The following is a 19,310-nucleotide window of genomic DNA, read 5'->3' as shown; positions in this document are numbered from 1 at the left end:
GGATGCTTAGCTTTGGGTTTTGCATATTTTGTTTGTCTAAGCACATAAGCTTCTTTGAGTAACAGATACACGGGGAGAAAAGTTATATATTTTTTTCCACAGTGCTTTTAATTCTATCCCTATTTGGAGAAAAATCATGGAAAATTAAGGCTGAAATGTGTTTGTGTTTTATTCTGCCCCTATTAGTGCAAGAAAGCAGTAGTGATATTGTGTCATCCTTTGTGTTGCTAATGGGAGTTAATTTCACATTTGGAGGCCATCTGCCAAGAAAAACCCTCTCTACAGCCCTACTCAATGTACATATACAACTTCTCAGCAAAGGCAGCTCCATGAATCAGCTGTGAGGATGTATTTTATCTAAACTTCATTAGGTGTAGCTTTTTCCTTAATGAAAGCCACTACATGAATTCTGGCCCCAATTACTCTGAAGAGAATGAAGTAAATTTTTGGCACTGGTCTTCCCTTCTAGTAGCAATGCATTCTTCTACCTCTTCTGTCTCTGTACTAATTAACTCAATTTCACCTGAAGGGGAAGAATGCTTTTGTAGAAGGAATGACCCAAATCAGTATTTATTTCAACACAGAGTTTTGTCTCTGCACAGATTAACTGTAAAATTGAAGTAGTATTTTGGGTTTTCCACTCCTTGTTTTGTTCTAGCTGAGGTTTTGTGTGTAGCCTTGGTCAACTGGCTTAAATGCTTTTAGATTTCTATTTCCCTACTAAAGAAAGTACTACCTTGCTCACATGATCCACTGTGTTAGACAAATAGATAAAAGCTTTGTGCATCCAGATTTGATAACGACAGATAAAGACCAAGCAGGAACAGCAAATTTCCCCGGCTTAGTATCACGGACAAGTCACGCAGCCCCAGACTAAGGTGTGTATAGGAGTTTATACATCAGTTTATTGTTTGCTGAAAGGGCAACCACAGGATGTAGATAGCCTTATATCCAACCACGGAGTACAAAATCAGTTGTTGCTTTATCTGTGATTGTAATCGCAAAACACTAACTATTGTATTTGCACCACACCATCTTCTGTCCATCATTTGCCTACTGATTTAATATCTCTAAGGAGCATTGAGAAGGTGCTGCCTTTAGACCCTGCGTGTGAAGTGCAGTGTGTTTGCTCACAGAACTAACTGCCTACTGTGTATCAAAAATGTATTTGTGTATAGAAAAACTTCTAAAACTTAGCTGCGGTATCAGAGTTGAATAATTAAGTTATAAGTTACCCTCATTCACAGATGTGTGCTGATTCTAGCAAAGGGAAGCAATTAATCAGCTCCAAAGACAGCCATGCACAAGCTTAGGGCTGCACTCTTGCGATTTAGAGAGTCATGTCTGGCCTGTGTTAGCAAAAATCCTTTGGATTATTAAAACATGCTACTTTAAAAAGAAATAGCATGATCTTTTATTACACTAAAGGGTATAGTTTCTTAACTAAAAGCGCTTACCTTTCCAACAAATGTTTTGTCTATATCTTTAGGTCATTATGACTACTACTTGTGTGAGTAATTATGAGTTGTCACCATAAAATGTCTCTACCAGTAAATTGCACAACTCATTAACAGAGAACTAACTGCCTGAATTACCGAGATCCTCACTTCAATGGTAGTTCTGAAACAGCCCTACTCTGACCTGCAAAGTTAGCATGACAAGAAGAACAAACCCCACAACTGCACAGCAAATCCCAGCAATGCCTCAGCAAAGTGCGATGAAGAACAAGCCTTGCCAGCCTGGTCCTTTAAGCTCTGAATTTGGCTGCAAAAGCAGCCAGCACTTGATGATTCAGAGGAATGCAAAGCCTAACCACTTTCTTGCCTTGCAATTACAACCTAGTTAATTGTGTACAACTGTGCAAAGGAAGAGAGTGAGGAAATTCCTTTCCTGACCCTTCCAGCAATTGACTTGTGCCCTGAAGCATGAAATTTGATTACTCATGTAACTTATTTTCCTGAGGCAGTTTTTGTTGATAGCTCTTGTGTGACAATTCAAGAAAGGTTCAGGCCAAGTCACAAGAACACCACTGGCTGAACATCAGATTGCTTTATTTTTCTTATTGTTTGATATACCTCTGCATTGTGTGGTGGATTAAGAGATTTTTAGATTTCGATCTTGGATGGCAAGTGTAACTATTGGGCGTGTTCTTTTTTTCCCACTGGAATGGTACTGATAAATGCAGTCATGCTCCAGGTTGCCTTTTAATTTAGCAGAGATTCCCCATGAGCCTTAAAAATTAAGTTTCCTTCAGTACCTAGGATCCAGCCTGCTACACGATCTGAAAATGTTTTTGATAGAGTTACAGAAGAAGAATCACCACTTGATTTGAAGCTTCACCAGAAGTTCTGGTTGTGACAATCCTTATTATTTTTTGAGCTACAAGCAACTGTGTTAATACTATTCTGCAATGGCAAACAACAGCTGGGTTTCTTTACTGAGGCAGTGGTACAAAATGCTCTTGTTACATGCTGCAAAGCACTGAGTCATTACAACCTCATTTGTTGCCACATACTTGCTCAAAAAGGCTGCAATTCAATAATCCATTGGTGTATTGGTCATGCTGGTTCAAGAAATGTAGGCTTGGTCTCCAGCAGAGCAGCTCAGATTTGTGTTGGGCTGTGGTTCCTCCACTTCTTAGACATTCAGTGCAACTAAGTGTTGGATCATTTTCAGAAGGACGGGGCAGGGAAGGAAGTTGTCACCAGGATCATTTTCTTGATTGGGTTTTCACCAATAATTGCATCAGCCCACCCAAGAAGGCCACAGACTACAGATTGGGAACCTAAATGAATAGTTAAGGCAGGAAAGGGAAGAAACCAGATCAGTTTTGCCACCAAAGGGGGGTGGGAAAAAAAAAAGTGTAACTATGCCAAAAGTCATCAATGGACAGTTTAATCTCAACTGACTTTGTCAGGTTGGGTATTGTCTCTTCCTGCAGGTAACATAAAGCCTGAACCAACTCCCAGCTGTGGGCTCTGGCTCATTTGACAGAAATGCAGTCATGGCCACACCTGACGCGGATAAAATTGGTAATGCAGTGAGACCAGGTAATGGAGAGATGGTGATTGTGGATGCCTGCTCACAGGTGACTTCAGTTCTGATCCAGCTGAATAGATTTCTCCTTCCCTGTTACAGAAGCATGCCAGTGAGGTATTTTTATTACTGTTTTCAACACTCCTGATTAAAATATACTTTGTGCAAGCTTTCCAACATTTGATTTTTTACTTATACGAATTACCATGGAAACTACTAATTGGGCATGCTTGCATACTCAGGGGTGGGGGATTTTGAATGCCTCTATGATAAGCAATACAGGTGGTGTAGCAATGCAGCTGCCACAAGGATGGTTCAAGCTAGCTAGGTGGACTGTTGAACCCATCAGAGCTTCTCAGCTCACATGTAAGTTTCCATTTCTTTTTTCCTGACTTTCCTTAAGAGGTCTGTTTTTGCCTTTGTTCCAATGAGAACGGACAGTATTCAGCTCTTTAGTTTTTGGAGTTTTACTACTTTGACCATTTTTGACAGTTTCCTAAACATAAAAGGACTGAATGAATATATTTTGTTTTTTTTTTTTTTTTTTGTAAGTTGCCAGACTCTTGCTAGTTAGACATTCAAACCTATCTTATGGCTGAACCTATGGCTATTTTTTAGTTCCTCTTGTTGATTTGGAAATAAACTTTTATTCCTTCTCTTTCTCTCCTTTGATGCCAAGAAGCAGATGACATTGACTCAGGTAATGTTTTCCCATACATATATGAGGGGAAATGCATGCTTGGCCTCATCCAGCTTTGCTGACAACTCACCTAATGGATAGGAGCTAAGCACAGGAACAATTCACCTGGCATTTTTAATTTCTTTCAGAGGCATGATTTGTCTGCAAGTGCCAAGTTAGTCCTTTCTGTACTGTTAAGCTTCATTTTCCCTAGGGAGATTTCTGCAGAGTATTACTTACAGTTTTCCCACTCAAAATAACAAAAGGAAAATCCTGTGAGAGAAGGGGAGGCTGGCTGCTTTTGGCTCTGAATGCAAGCAGGGTTAAAAGTCATTCTCACTTCTTCCAGCTGTGAGCACATCCTAAACTTTGCATTCCTTACATGTACGTGGCTTGATTTGTTTAAGTGCATGGACCTCTTGTTTGTTTGGTGAGCAAAGCCCATGAGCCAACTTCAATACTAGCGATAAATGAAACTCTCGGACATCCCAGAAGAGCTCAGCCAGGTTTTGGCCTATCAGAATAACTCAGCTCAAATGCTTGTCATTTTGTATGTAAACTATGGTAGATACCAGGAGGGCCAAGTCCATTTCTTCTTTCATGTCCTCTGGGCCTGTGGGTGTTACTACATAGATTCCAGATTTTAAGGAGTGATTGCGAAGTTTATACTGTGGTAAACTAATGGTGTTAGCCAAGTAAAATATCCCCTGGAAATTGCAAGGCACAAACTGGATCCGAACTGCCCCCGAACACAAATGGTTAGCGGTTTCTGCAGTGTTTCACGTCTGTGGGGCACTGTGTGAGCTATGCTAGCTGCCCAAGCCCCTTGTACAGTAGGTGTGTGCTGCAGTCTCCACTTGCTTACTGGGAAGAAAAGGGATAAAGATAGGGGGGCAAGGTCACACTGCACGTGAACAAAATGGTTATCTGGGGTGCTCTGGCTGGCCTTTCCCACACTGTCCATCACATAGGCTTGCGTCTCCCATTGCTGGGGCTTTCCCCATGAAGCTGAGGGTGCTACATGTGCCCAGGGAGCAATGCTTGGTTGTATAGTTGACTCCCACTGGTCTCCTGAAGGATGGGTCCTCTCTCTGGGGCCCCTTTGTCTTTTTGTTTGCCCTGCTGACAGCTGCAACCCAGCGGTCAGCCTTGCAGCTTCTGTCACTTAGCAGCCTCCAGCACCTCTGCAGCCACCTGGGCCGGTGTCCCCAGCCTGTGTGGCAAACACAGCAGGGGCCAGGCACGCTGCTTGGGCAAACACACCCTGCTGGGTCTGTAAGGCCACCGGCTCCTGGCAGCGCCCCTGGGCCTGGCCGTGCTCCCCAGCTGTGTCTCCCTGCTCGGGGACAGCCAGCGGGGCCAAGCACCCACGGTGATGGCCACCGCCAGCCTATGTCCTTTGCTGGGGCCCGGATGGGGGCTGCGTATATACATGCACACGCGTTTTTGGTATGTTATGCTCTTTTTTGGTGTATTTATTTTTTCAGGTAGGGGCTGGCCGCACGAAGGCAGGCTGCACTGAGCAGCCCCGGGGGGCAGCCTGACTCCGGCGCTGGGGCTGCGGGAGCCGCCTGGGCTCCCAGGTGAGCGCAGCCCCAGCCCCAGGCGAAGGAAAGCAGGGCCCTCGCCCTGCCGGCAGCCGCCCTGTTTGCTCAGCTATCTGCGGGGCAGGAAATCGCCTCGCGGCTCGCAGCTACGGCTCGCGGGGCCGGCAGCTGCCCCTCGCTGCCTCCCCGGGCGCGGGGACCAAGCAGCAGGGGACCACCCCGCTGTCCGTCTGTCCATCCCTCGCCCTCTGTCCCCCCTCGCTGCTTCCCCCTTTCTCTCCCCCACCGCCTTCCCCCCCCCCCCCCCCCCCCCCCCATCCAGGGTCCTCTCGTCCCGCCCCGCTCCCGCGCCCCCAGCCTGCGGGGAGCGAACCATTCCTCCCGCGGGGGTGCCCCGCGGCCGAGCCCCGCCGGGGGGCGGCGCTGGCTCCGGCGCAGGGGGGGCGGCTCCGGGAGGCGGCGGCGGGGCCGGGGCTGGGGCCGGGCCGGGGCTCGCAGCGGCGGGGATGCTGGGGGGCAGCGGCGGTGAGTGCGGGACGGGGACGGGGAGAAGAGGGTTTGTGCCCCCTCGCCGGGCTGCCCTCGGAGGGAGGGGAGCCCCGCGGCCGCCGTGGGGTGCGGGGGGCTCGGCGCTTTGTCCCGCTGTCCCCCGGCGGCGAACAAAGCGGCTGCGGGGCAGCGGGACGGGGTGTGGGGGGGGGCTCCCTTTGATCCCGTTCTCCCGGGGGGTGAGGTACCTGGCGGAGGGGATGCAGGGAGGAGGAGGAGGAGGACGGGGTCTTTGTCCGTGCCGCTTTGTTGGCAGCAGCCGCCGTGCCCGGCCCTGCCCGCGGTCCCTCGGCTTCTCCCCACGCCTCGGAGCTGCCCTGGGTTTTATTTTTCCCGTGGCGGTGCTCGCACAGTGCCCTAAGGGATGGTCCCCCGGCACCGAGTGCTCCGCTGGTTCCCGTGCTACCCGCACCGCGCCTGCCCGGACCCCCCTCGGCATCCCCGGGCACCAGGGAGCACCTTTGGGGTGAACCCTTGGGGGTGCGCGGTCCCTCTCTCCCAGCTTTGCCGGCTCTCGCCTTTGCTGATGTGGGCTTGTTTCCTTCCCTAAATCCCGGCGGGTCCCCAGAGGTAAGGCACTAACAGGGGAGAGGCGTGGTGGAGCCGGGATGGCAAACAAGGAGCACGGGCTTGCTCGCCCACAGCGGGAGGAAGCGATGCGGGAGGAACAGAAGTTATCAGAAGGTGTAGGAGCGCTTACCTGCCCTGTCAAAGGCAGGGAGAGGCCGAGCTGGGAGAGTGACAGAGGAGGTATTAACTTTTGGAGTGTTCAAACAGCAACACCTTACCCTTTGCAGAGCCGCTAATACCTTTTTACGGTTGCTTTAAGTGGTTTCTTTTCCGCGCCGGGAGTTTCTTCCCCTTCCCTTCTGCCGAGTGCCAAATGAACCCTGTTGTGTGCCCGTGTTCGCACTGAGGGAATGGAAATCTCCGACAGCAACCGGGACGGAAAGGGCAGTCACTTTTTCCAAATCAGTTTTTATCTGTGCCTATCAGATACCATTAGGGACTGGTTCTGTGAAAGTATGCAGAGATACCAGTTGTGCATTACTGGGAAGGAATAAAGAAAAGATGTGGAGTGTTTTTCTCAGCAAGAAGCAGGGGAAGGGTCAGATGGAGATTGCAGATCCCCTGCAAGGTTGGAGTTGAATGCAGAGGACAGAAAATTTTGGACGGGTCTGTCTTTTCCACTTGAAGATCCCAAGAAAAGTTGTGATAATGAAAGTGGGGGGGGAGGGGGAAGGGTGCTGATTGCTTATGAAGGAGTTAATGCCGTGTTCACCATGCTTGCGGCATGTTCTCTCCGTCTCCATTTGTTAAAACAAACCGCTAATTCTGATGTGTAGCAACTGCCAGTGTAGCACACAGTGCTTCTCCTGACACTGACTGAACAGCTGGGAGAGGATGCCCTGCTCAGGGTGCTCGGAGCAGATGCTGGCCACTCAGGTTTTGTTTGGGACCACTGGGGCACATCCAAGGAAGTCGGGAAGTTTTTCCATATAGGTGGTCCTCCACAGACCTCTGTACAGGAGTGAAATCTGCAAATGTGACCAGGCCTGTTATTTTTCCAAGTCTCATGCACGCAGGATCAGATCGTCAACGAACTATTTGTTTAACTGCTTTGGTTGTATTAAATGCTCTACCAGCATGTCTAGCACCTTGTATTTCTTGCTCGAGGGAACAAAATCCTGGGGCTCGCTGATAAATGCTGCAGGGCGCTTGTGTAGGCAGGCCGGCCCGTGGTTTGGTAGCACAAGAGCCACATTGGGCACTGTCCTGCTGATTTGGAGCCACTTAGGCTGCTGCTGCTGTGATGTGGTTTGCCAAGCACGTGTGATGTGAAACATTTAGTTTGGGGGCTTCTCAGATGCTGCCCTGAAAGCTGGAAAGAGAAGATGTGCTAAAGAGCCAGGGGGGACATTTGGAACTATGGGGTAAATGTCTAAGGAAGGAGACAAATTGAGGAGAAATGGACGGATGAAATAAGGGAGACAGAAACTGTCAGAGTAAGAGGGCACTGAAGGCGGGTGATTAACAAAGGAACTGACAAGCACAAAGTGGCAGTGAAAGAAGTCAGCACAGAGGGAAGCAGATCATGGGCAGAGGTTGCCTGGGAGAGTGGGAAAATGTAATAGGCAGATAGGAGGAAATGGTCAGGATGGCCAGGAAGATCCTTCCCATCCCCTCCCCCCCCCCCACAAAAAAAAAAAAAAAAAAAAAAAAAAAAAAAAAAAAAAAAAAAAAAAAGATCATCTTATGAGCTGTTCTGAGTAGTTTCTCTAGCTTCTTAGATTTTCTGGGACTTACTTACCTGTTGTGTATGGCAAAGCTCTCGTTGAATGGGCTAGGGGCATCCTAAAGGCAAGTTTATTGTCAGGTGGGATGGGAAAGAAGGAACTTTTCTTTAAGGTCTTTCTGCTCCTGTATGTGTGTGAGCTGGAATTCATAATTGTTTTTCACTCAACTTTAGATCAAGAAAGTTGGCATTTACTGGGATTCAGAAATGAAAACTGAGCATATTTATGCACTTTTGCCACTACACAAAATGTTGTTTGTTTTGTTTGTTGTTAGTCTGCATGATTAGATACAAGCAATCCTAGGCCACCAACAGAGCTCTCTGTTTGTCATGTCTGTGTGAATTTTCACGTGTTGGTTTGCAAATCATGAGCATGCTCATTTTTTTTAATAAGAAAAGAGTTAATGCAAAAGTGTTAGAATAATGCTTGGGAGCTCCTTGCTGCTGGTGTGAGATGATAACTGGTGCAGGCTGGATAACAGAATAGCTACCAGAGAGGTACCAAGAGAGAAAAGAAGATGGCGGCCTGAGGCTGGCTTGTCCTCTGCCAACCCTGTTTTTCAGTCCAAAGAAAGGAGTTCATTGTTTTAACAGAAATCTCTTCTAAAACATTTCTACCTCTTGGTGGATTTTGTTTGGCAGAAAACAATGAACTCGCCTTTTAGAAAAGCAATCCTAGCCTCAGCTTAGCTCAGTGAGGTAGTCCAGATGAAACGTGGTTTGTGTGATGGCGAAATAAGGAGGAGGTAAGGATGTCTGCTAAAATAATGACATTTGAGTAAGTGGTTTAATATCTTCTACTAGCTGCCTTGGTCTGAGATGAGATTCACTGAAATGTGTACTTTAATAGTTTCAATTTCAGGTAAGAGTAGCTGTTACGGCACAGAAGTTGTAAAGCTTCACCATTTGCACTGAAATTTTCATTTGGACACGCTCAGCAGTCTATTTCCTATGTAAATGGTTTAAAATCTCTACTTGTAATCACCAAACTAGTATTTACATGGTAATGAATGTTTTCCTTCTTGATGGGTATTTAAAATTGTCAGTTTTCATGACCTGATTAAAGTAATATGTGGTTTCAGTCTACTGGAAAGAGCAATTGATTTGACATTTACAACATTTGCCATTATGAAGTAGGAGAGAATCATGCTTCTGCAGTAGGACAGAAAAATACAAATCTTGTATTTGGGTGCAATTTTTGGAATCATTGGAATAGTTATTAAAAAATATATATTTGAGGTTTACCATGGGAATAAAGCTGTGTAGGGTGTTGTCTGTTATTGCTGCATTGCCCTTTTTCTGCTCCTTCTCCAATATCCAGCACGATAATTTCTCAGAGGAAGAGATAAGTTGTAAGAGTGACTTCCTCTGCCACTCCTTTTTCCACATCGGAAACCTGCAGGCTTACAAGGAAGGGACTTTGTCAAATATGATTCACAGATATTTGACTTTTAGTGCTGGTGAACATGCCAAAGTGTGGGCTTTGGGAACTAAAGCTCCCTGTGCCCCTACCCAGACTTTGTAGTTGCCTGCACCATGAGGACTGGTGTATTGCAGGACCTATAGCATGAAAAGTGAGGGACCAAAGGTAAAGGTTTTTCAGGGCTGTGCTGGCAGGAAATTAGATGTAGCTTAAGGTCTGGTATCTTGTATTGTGGGGGAGGAGGAGGAAATGGAGGGGGTGTTTAAGTGGACTTTTAGATAACAGCTTTGCTGAGTTCCCCAGTTTTTGGCACAGATGTCCATGGTCTCTCTGAAGGATGTGCCCATTCCCTAGGCCGTAGGCATAGCATCTTGATCTATGCAGGTGTCTTGTGTAGATGTATGTCTTTGGTTTGGCAGTAGGCTTTCAGGACTTGGGGAAAGGCTGATTTATACTTGAGTATTTTTGGAGGTAGACTACAGAGCCCCGTGAGGTTTACTTTCTTATCCCTGTGAACATAGCAGGACTCTTTCATCAACAGGGTCTGGGGAAAAAAGAAACAACCCTGCTTTAATCAGGAGCAAGTCCACTGTCCTAAGATTATGTGGGAAAAAGGAAATCTACTTCGCAATGAAGCAGCCCATTTTTGGGTACAGGTGTGCTATACCGTGGGAAACTTGCATCTCCAGGCACTGAAGCTATCGGCCCTCCCTCATTCGCCAAATTTTGTTTGGGTTGGAAAAGTCTAGGTTTTCCTGTCTCCAGAACACAATGGAATTTCATCTATTTTCCATGGGTGGCTGTAGGAATTTCTGAAGAGAAATGTCAGACACATGAGAGGGGACAGGAGGTGCCGGGAACTGCTTGTAATGTTGCTCGAGAAACCAAAAATGAAGAAACAATGAAGTGCAGAGAAGCCTTAAAGGGCAGATGGTCAATTTTAAGAACTTTGTTTAAAAATGACTGTTTGTTTTTGGTCAGAGGAATTCGGTATCTATTTCTGAGGCATTTCAAGGGGCTTGGTTGGTAATATAAGAGCAACAGGCATGCCATGGCAGCCTCTCCCAAAGGGAGGTGTCAGCCAAGGCTGAAGCAATGGAAGGGGAGAGAGCCCACCTGCTGAGAAAATCCTAGAATCATTAGGGTTGGAAGAGACCTCCAAGATGATCTGGTCCAACCATCCCCCTACCACAAACGTCACCCGCTAAACCATGTCCCTAAGCACCATGTCCAACCTTTCCTTGAACACCCCCAGGGACAGTGATTCCACCACCTCCCTGGGCAACCCGTTCCAATGCCTGACTGCTTTTTCTGAGAGGAAATGTCTCCTAATTTTGACCCTAAATCTCCAGAACAAACACAGAGAAGGGCTGTACCTGTGTTTTGTGGAGCTGCAGCCCTGTCCTGCTCAGCTGAGTGGATGGGTGTTTTGGAATAAAGCGACCCTGCGTTATAATATCTTAAAACTGGAATCCTTTGTTTAACTCACAGCCTGCTTGAGTCATGAATCACTGTTTCTTCTGGTCGTTAGTAAAACAAAACTTAATTTGGCCTGGGCACCGCACAGATGAAACATGATTGGTAATGCTGTATACATTCACTTCAGATGACTTTATAAATCCCAGATGAAGTCACTTTGCTTCATTCCAGACAAGGCCGAGTGCAGCATGTGCTTGGTAACGAGACCCAGCCTCACTGGTTTCTGCACGAGGCCATGTATAGTCCTGACCTGAAAAAACACGATTACATGTGAGCAGATAAACTGTTGGGTTTGAGCTGTTCACTTGTATAACTCCCTAATACATTAATTGTCTGCAGCTTATCTTCACAGTAGAAAATTTTAGGTAGTTCTTCTCCCCAGAAATCCAATTACAGTTAGGTGATGACCTCTCTGATCTCTCATTCTCTAAGGAGAGAGACATGTAATGAGTTCTCAAACTTGAGCTGGAACCATATAAATATTTAACCTTAAAAAAAAAGACATTCTTCCCTCTGGCTATTAGCAAAACGAGGTATTCACCAAACTGAACCAAAGATTGAATCTTTACATAGAAATCCTCCCCTCTCAGCTGTTCGCTCTTCAATATTAGTCATGTTGATTAAGTGGTAGCCATCATCGTACAAGATAGAAGGGAAAGTTTTATTTTTTATATTTCAATGATCTTACCAATCATCCTAATCATAAAGCAGCAATGTTAGACATGCAAAAAAATTAGTGACTTCTTACTCTTCCTTTTAAAGTGACCATTTCTTCCTTCTTGTCATTCCACATTATCCATATTTTAATTTTTTGGTCAATGATGTAACAGAAAGCACAACTACAGAATAGTGTGAAACATTACAGGTCACGAGTTTTTTTTTTTGAAGTTGAATGTGTCCCAAGAAGCTGGGTGTTCAGCTCTTTTTTGGGGAGCACAGGGCTGGACGCTCAGTGTCTTTAGTAGTGCCTTGAATGCAAACACTCTGCCGAGACTGTACCCTAGCAGCCATTTTAATGGTATTTCTGTCCCATTGCTTGATGTTTTGTTGACAAATGAGAGTCAGGCTGGTCCTGGCTGGGAAGCAGGCTGAGAGGACAGCAGTGCTGCTTTCAGGAAACCAAAATTTGGAGAGCACTGTCAGGGCGGGGCCTACCTCTCGCTGTGCTCAGAGATGCTCAGTGGAGTAGAAACCTCTCCTCAGGAGTGGGGAGTGACCTCTGCAGAGAGAAAAAGTGTTATAAAATGAGATTGGCGCAGACGTGATTTGGGCAGTAAGAGACAGGAGCTGGCTGGCATGGCAGGGGAAGGTAGCAGCAGAGTGAGAGAAAAGCCATAGGCACTGCGAGGAAGCCTCCCTCCATGGGGAGTTAGCAGTCAGCTCCTGTTTTAGGGCCGTCCTCCTGGGAGGATGATGTGAAAAGGCCTGGCATGGAGATCATGTGCAGTGGAGACCTGGAGTGTCAAGGCTGTGACCACTGAGGTTAAATAGGTGGCTCAGCTGTAGGCAGCTCGAGGCATCTGTCTCCAGTCTTCATGTTTCAATTTGTTCATCCCTAATTAAGGCACAGAGGACCTACAGATGGTCACCATTAATTTTGTCACTTGATGCAATTTTTTTTAAAGCTTTTTTGTCAACCTTTTAAAAACAAATGTGTGTGTTTAAAATACATCTTTTTAGAGCAACCCACTAAAGATCTTTTATTTGATTTTAGATTTAATTTTAGTCTTAAGTGGCTGGGATACAATGTTGGCATTTCATTTAAGCCAGGTGTCTCTTGTAACTGTATCAATTTATTTGTTTATTTTAAAAATAAACTCTAAAGGATCTCTTTGCATTCCTAGTCTGTCTCCCTTGGAGCCTCAGAAATTACATCCTGCCAAAATATTTTCTGTGTTTTGGATTGCATACCTGTTTTTACATAGGATTCATCATGATTGCAGGATGCTGGCATTGTGTGGGCTGAATTTGGGCTACAGGGCTTTCAAAAATAAAATCTTCTGCAGAAAAGTCCAACCTTCTTAACGATTTCTTAAGGAAACCACAGGAATGCAAACAGAACTCAGGAGCTGTGACTAGTAACTGCCTGCACCAAGTCAGAATCACAGATAACAGCGGATTATCAAATCAAATTATATGGGCTTTTAAACTGATAAAAACAACTCCAGTCAGGTTTTTTTCCACAGCTTCCGTATTAAACATGGGTTGCACTTTCTGAATGTCTTTTAAGGTGTTTCTTCTTCAGTTGTGTCTGGAAATTTTACCTTAAGAAAAGTCATTTTTAGTCTGTACAGTGTACTTGAAACATGTTCTCAGAGTACATTTCTTAAAGCAATATATTTATTCTTTTGTTACTTTATTTGCAGGTCAAAATTTATCTGGTTCACTTAAATTAGCTTTGATTTAACCATCGTGTAGAAGACAAATATGATGCCAAACAGAAGTAACATCTCCTTTCAGAATGTTGGATCAGGTAATCAAAAAGAGTAACTTGAGTTTGTTTGTAAATTTACTGAGATTTTTCAGGATTTATTACTGGTTTCGGTCCTGTAATTCTGTAGATAAATCAGTGCTCTGTTCTTCTTCTGTATCTAACTCATTTCACCAGCCAAAACAGGGCCACAGCTGGACAGACACACTGCAGACAGCCAAACCTTCACCATCAGTTTAATGTCTGGCTGGACTAGATATCAGTGACCCCCAGCTAAAGAACTTAGGAAGCACAGAAACAGAAAGGAATGAGGAAAAAAATTAAAAAATAAAATAAAAAAAAAATTAAAAAAGGAGAAGAATTTCCTCCTGTGTAGCTCCAGCCAGTAAATACTTTGCTAAGCAGAGGAGCCTTGCAGTGTGCGCTGAAGGTTACCAAGTGAAAGCTCAGGCTGACCTTGGGGCAGGATGGATCCTGTACGTGCCACATGCTGGAACTCTCTGCCCCAGTTGCTGTGACTGCATGTGAAGGCAGCATCAGCCAGAATATGTAACGAATCAGGGCTTATTCATAAAGCCTCATCCCAAGCATTGCCCTAAAAATAAACAAACCAAACAAGATATGGCTTGTGGGTAGAAGTTAAGGTTCAGTTAAACATGTGCTCTAGTCCAGTTGGGGTTTAACCTTATGATTGTGGCTACTGTGGTGTTGGAACTGAGAGCTTGGAGGAATTGGCGTGAGGTATCGTCAAGAAAAGTTGAATCCAAGTGGCTACATGAAGGTATTGTGACCTTTTTTACTGTACTTGTTTGGATTTAAAGTACAATGAACCCTTCATTGCTGTGGTGAACAGGCCTGAAAGTTTCCATGAGCTAACTTGTTTTTTGGCAAAAGCAGTTAGTCTTCGCAGGATTAAATGTGCCCTACTGGTGTTGCAAGGGAGTAATAAACAATTATTAATGTCCCATTAATGTGTCTGCTAAGCTATTTATATAGGAGTCAGTGGAATTTATGCAAAACCAGTTGAACTTCAGCTGTGTTGAACTAATGTTTTGGACAGTACATTTTTGATGTAAGAGTCAAGGCATATACATCATGCGCTCTGTCTGTGCTCTCGAATAGCTCTTATATCTTGTCCTTCCTTATAACACCACTAACACGACGAGAGCTTGATCTTTTTCTGATGACTTTGTCTTGACAGAGTTTTGTCGAACCTGGGTCACATTCCTCCTTTTGTGCATTTGAACTTCATGATTGCCGTTCATCAGAACATGTGAAAGTAGTTAAAAATGTCAAGTAAAAATGTCACATTATAAGAAAGGTACTCACAGCAGTGATGGTCTGATAGGGAGTCCTGTGAGCGTATTGTTTCAAAGGCAACTGAGTTGGATCATCAATAATGAATGCATTAAAATTATAGCAAATTAAATGATCGGCAGCATAAAAAATGTTACATTCTGTTTAGTGGTAAACCTGAGGCTTGGATCTGAATCTGGAAGGCGATGTTTTCTGCTACTAGTAGAACTTGTAGTTGACACATTTTTAGCCTGGTATGCTCAAGAAGACTTTTTTTTTTTTGGCCTTAATGCCAACTCGTTTTATCTTTTGCATATTCACTTATGCTATTAATGACAGTTACGTTTGTTCTTAAACTTATGGGTTTGTTCCCTACAAATTGAGGAGAACATTTTGTTAGGCACTGAGACTCACCATAGTTTGTGTGGAGTGAGAGCTTGTATCCAGAAGATTTTGGAACAGATGGGTATTGAATGATGCCCTGGACAGTAATCCATTTTTTTTTGCCTTGTCAGCAACGAAGGTCTTAGAAACAGGGACCCACTCAAAGTATGCATTGCCACCTTCCACCAGATATTTGAACCCCAGTGAAACTGGATCATCTCAGTTCTGCACTGCAGCTGCAGTGTGGGGCAGGAATCCAGATTGTGTGTGTCTGGGTTCATATAATTGTTTGAAGTGGTACTCGGAAGAGGATTAAAGTATCACCTCAGAGGATTTTAAAAGCACTTTGCATGCTAGGATGTTAGGTTTTCGTGCAGAGTGGCAAACTGAGATTAGGTTTCTCATGAGGTGGCTTGAAATCACAAGTGGAGAGTGACTGAGCCAAGAGCAAATCCCAGGTTTGACCCATGTTCCCAGAGGCAGTGCTCAGTGGCACTGCAGGAACCGACACTGAAGAGTGGTTGCCTTATTAGTTCAAAGCACATCCAGAGAGCTGCTGGAAATGTTTATGGTGCCATTTCTACTTCAAGGGAAAGCCTGCTTGGGGTGTGTTTGTCTCCTGCAGTGACTGATGCTGTCAGGATCTGAATTCTCTCCTCCGCTTTCTGCAAAGTGGGACTCAGCACTGTAGGCTGGAGCTTGGCATGTCAGAGAACAATAACGTTCAGCACAACAAAGGGCTTTTTGGTCTCTGTCCTTCCTCAGAATATAAGTTACCGTTCTGAACTTATGTTAGGGACCTGGAAACTGAAGCCCCTGTTAGTGTTTTTAACGGCCATGTGATTGCTGCTGTTGTTTTGAATGAAGTCATAGAGCCTAGCATTATACTACCTTGGGGCTATCTTTTAACTAAAATGCTCTTTGCAGATGTAGTTACATGACTTTCCATTTTAAGAATTCCATTTTAAGCACTGAGCTGAAACACCTTGAGAAACAGGCCTCAGTTTTGTACTTTTCCATGAAGCTCTGCATGACGATTCACAGAGTAAACAGAAGGGTAACAAACTCTTAGCGAACTTAGTAGTACATGTATTCTGGGGCTCAAATGAATTAGTTGCATGAAAGAAAAGGTGACCCAGAACAGCACCTGTATCCTGAGCCCTGGAAGAGTTGCATTCAATTCTTTTCTCTGCTGTTGGTTTTGTATCTTCTCTCTCTACCTTAGTTCCTTGTCTGTAAAACAAACAAACAAAAAACAAAAGAAAACAAAACCACAGGACAGTAATGCTTCCTTACCACATGGACATCTTAGGAGGCTCAGGCTTATAAAGACTGCGAGCCACAGAGTCCAGCAATGGATAGGACAACAAAGAGTCAAGTCTCTTCATAACTGTGTTGCTGGTTTGTAATGTGAATTTGGTGATGTCTGTCAACCATTTTTTTCTTTTCCTGTCACTCTACAATTTTAGCAGAACCAGAGATTGGAAGATTGCTTATAACCCGCTTTGTCTAATGATCTGAGACACATTTATAACAAGCGTGCTAATGATTTGAATATGTTCTTTTGAAGACCGTATGCAGGCATGTGTATGCAAGAAGCTACTTACTCGTTTGCTAAGAACTTTTTCTTCTTGTTTTCCCTACAGATTCCAGTAAGATTATGGCAGAGTATAGCCACACACAAAACCAGATGGAATTACAAAATACTAGTTTGGGAAAGGGTTCTGTGGCGAATTCCCTTGAAAATGGTCTCCAGGATATTATGGAAAACCTCAACACGAAGAAATATTCATCAAGTCTCAAATTTAAAACAAACGGGGACTATGCTGGTTCTTATTTAACCCTTTCACAACCTGTGGCAGTTAAACCCAATCTTTCCACCAGTGTTAAAAGCACACACTCTGTTACCAAAATTCAAGGAGGCAAGCTGTTCCCTTGCGAAAGTCCGTATCTTCCAGATAAAAGTTTCTCTGCAAAGCATTTGAGCTCTGTATCAGGCACATCTCCATCCCTCAGTGGGTACAGTTTAGGAAGGACAGACTTTGATATTCATGCCAACAGAGAAAATGAAAAATCTCTTGGGCACATGGATAAGTTTTACTACTCCAAGTATAGCCAGAAAAACAAATCATATGACAATGTCTACTTCCCAGGAATGCTGGACACGAAGAAGATCTCAGGCTCTCTTCTCACAATGTGGAATGGCAGCTCAGGGAGTGAGCTGATGCTTTCCCCTGTTAGCAATTCAGGGGCAGCCAGCATGCCTTCAAGCCCGAAGCAGGGCAGGAGGATGAATGTTGAAGACAGCCTAGCCCTTCATGCAAAGCCAGTTAAACACAAGGATGTGATGATGGAGACACTGGGTTCGCGACCTAGGAAATACTCTGGTGGATCTCTAAGTCATATGGGAATGTACAGCCGTTCCCTACCCAGGCTTCATAAATCAACAGAAAGCCAGCTGATGCCATTAAGTTTGCCCCCAAGAAACTCTCTGGGTAATACTAAAAGGAAAAAACTTGGAGAAAAGGATCTACCTCAGAATGCTTTAGATGCTGACAATTACCTGAATTTTTCTTCGTGCAGCTCAGGGGTTTCACCACATGCAAGTTCTGTCTCTGGGAATAATCCCTACGTTAGTTCGACTCTCAGTGTTCCTGCAAGCCCTCGAATCGCTAAAAAAATGCTTTTAGCATCTTCTTCCTCATATATTCCAGATGATTTTGATAGACTTGGACTCTCAGGAACAAGTCCCAGTAGTTCATTCTCCCCTGTGGATTTTGACAGATCGTTCTCTGTCAGAAGAAACCTCTCCACCAGTTCCATGGAATTTGATGACACCGATTTGGAAAGTTACAGACAGACGCCCAACTCACTGCAGACTTCTTTGAGAGAGCGGAAGAACAGCATCAGCTCCATTTCGGGGAGAGAGGACCTCATGGACTACCACAGGAGGCAGAGGGAGGAGCGGCTTCGGGAGCAGGAGATGGAACGCCTGGTAATTTTTTCTTCCCCTTTGAGCTTTTCGTGGCAGCTGGTGTTGGCAAAATGTCTTTTCCAGATCTAGCCATCGGGAGGGTATAGCAAAACATAAGCTGTTGCCTTTTGAAATTCAAATTTCACTGACGTCAGATGCATTGTTTATTACTGCAGTCCATGAAGCTAATGATTAAGTGGCATGCTGCTGTTACAGCTCACACGGACAGTGCTGTTCAACCATCCTAAAAAATACGTTGTTACCCACATAAATTGTGTTCGTTCATCCTGTGGGCTTTGCTAAAACGTCTGTGTGCAGCAACCCCGCAATTTGCACTGCAGGGTTCCAACACTTCTCTTTCAGCTGATGGCAGTGTTTGATGGTGAGTGGGTAAAATGAATTTGTCTCCACTGCAAGCTGCTCCGAGTCCTGTCTGCTGTGCTGTGGAGCCAGGTAGGCGTTGGGGTCGGTTCGACGGCTGTCATCAGAGTTCTCTCTTCTTGGTTGTAGTTTTACCTCCTGAGTATTTGCATTAAAATACAGGCATTTTTGTTTCTCCCTTCCCCTGAATGGAGGGTAGCAGAAGGGGACAGACCTTCTGTCTTTGTGCAGTAGCTGCAAAACTCTGTAGTCAACATAAAATCACACACCGCCTCAGCCCTGAATTATACTTGATAGTAAGGCACAACTTGTACATGTTATTGAAACAACTGTTAGGTAAAAGGAAAAAAATATCTTCAGAATAGTCAAAGAGGGAAGAAACAGTTTCATATTGAAACTCCCTGAGGTGATACTTGGTAATTCTTCAAAGTTTTCGCAGTGACTGCCTTGGCCCTGCTAACCTGCATTCATACTGTACTGATTTTGTTATCCACTTAGGCACTGACCTATGTCACTACAGGACTCTCACCTTGAGACCTTAACTTTGGATGTGTTCTTTGACTCCGGTCTTGATAGGTTTGGGCTCTTGCCCCTGTCTAGCTCGCGCACAGCCCCAGAGCCCATGGCGGAGCTTGGCGGGCCACAAAGACACGCTGTGCCCGCAGGACAGAGGGTGAGGAGACGTGGTAAGGGAGCAGGGGTTGCAGACCCGCTGAAGGTTATCCTTTCGCACACCCAAGGAAAACTACCATCAGAAGTGCTCAGGGGTTATTTCCCCCCTCTCTCCCTGCTGCTATATTGCTCCATGTTGAAATCTCCTCGCTGTTCCCAGTCG

General features: G+C 44.9%; 1 protein-coding gene across 12 annotated transcripts in view; it reads left to right on the top strand.

Moving 5' to 3' along the window:
* The window catches only part of PHLDB2 (pleckstrin homology like domain family B member 2), a 117,336-nt gene that overhangs the window by 48,300 nt on the left and 49,726 nt on the right, over nucleotides 1-19,310 (top strand). For 3 of the 12 annotated variants that reach the window (XM_082754511.1, XM_082754513.1, XM_082754516.1), the window contains 2 exons: nucleotides 13,376-13,482; nucleotides 16,767-18,115. In XM_082754511.1, coding sequence (XP_082610637.1) covers nucleotides 13,437-13,482; nucleotides 16,767-18,115 — 1,395 coding nt within the window. In that variant the 5' untranslated portion in view covers nucleotides 13,376-13,436. The other 9 variants (XM_082754509.1, XM_082754510.1, XM_082754507.1 and 6 more) reach the window with 6 other exon arrangements.

This window comes from Aythya marila (genome assembly GCF_965140915.1).
Source record: "Aythya marila genome assembly, chromosome: 1".
Classification (NCBI taxonomy): domain Eukaryota; kingdom Metazoa; phylum Chordata; class Aves; order Anseriformes; family Anatidae; genus Aythya; species Aythya marila.
This window is presented reverse-complemented; position numbering and strand designations above follow the sequence as displayed.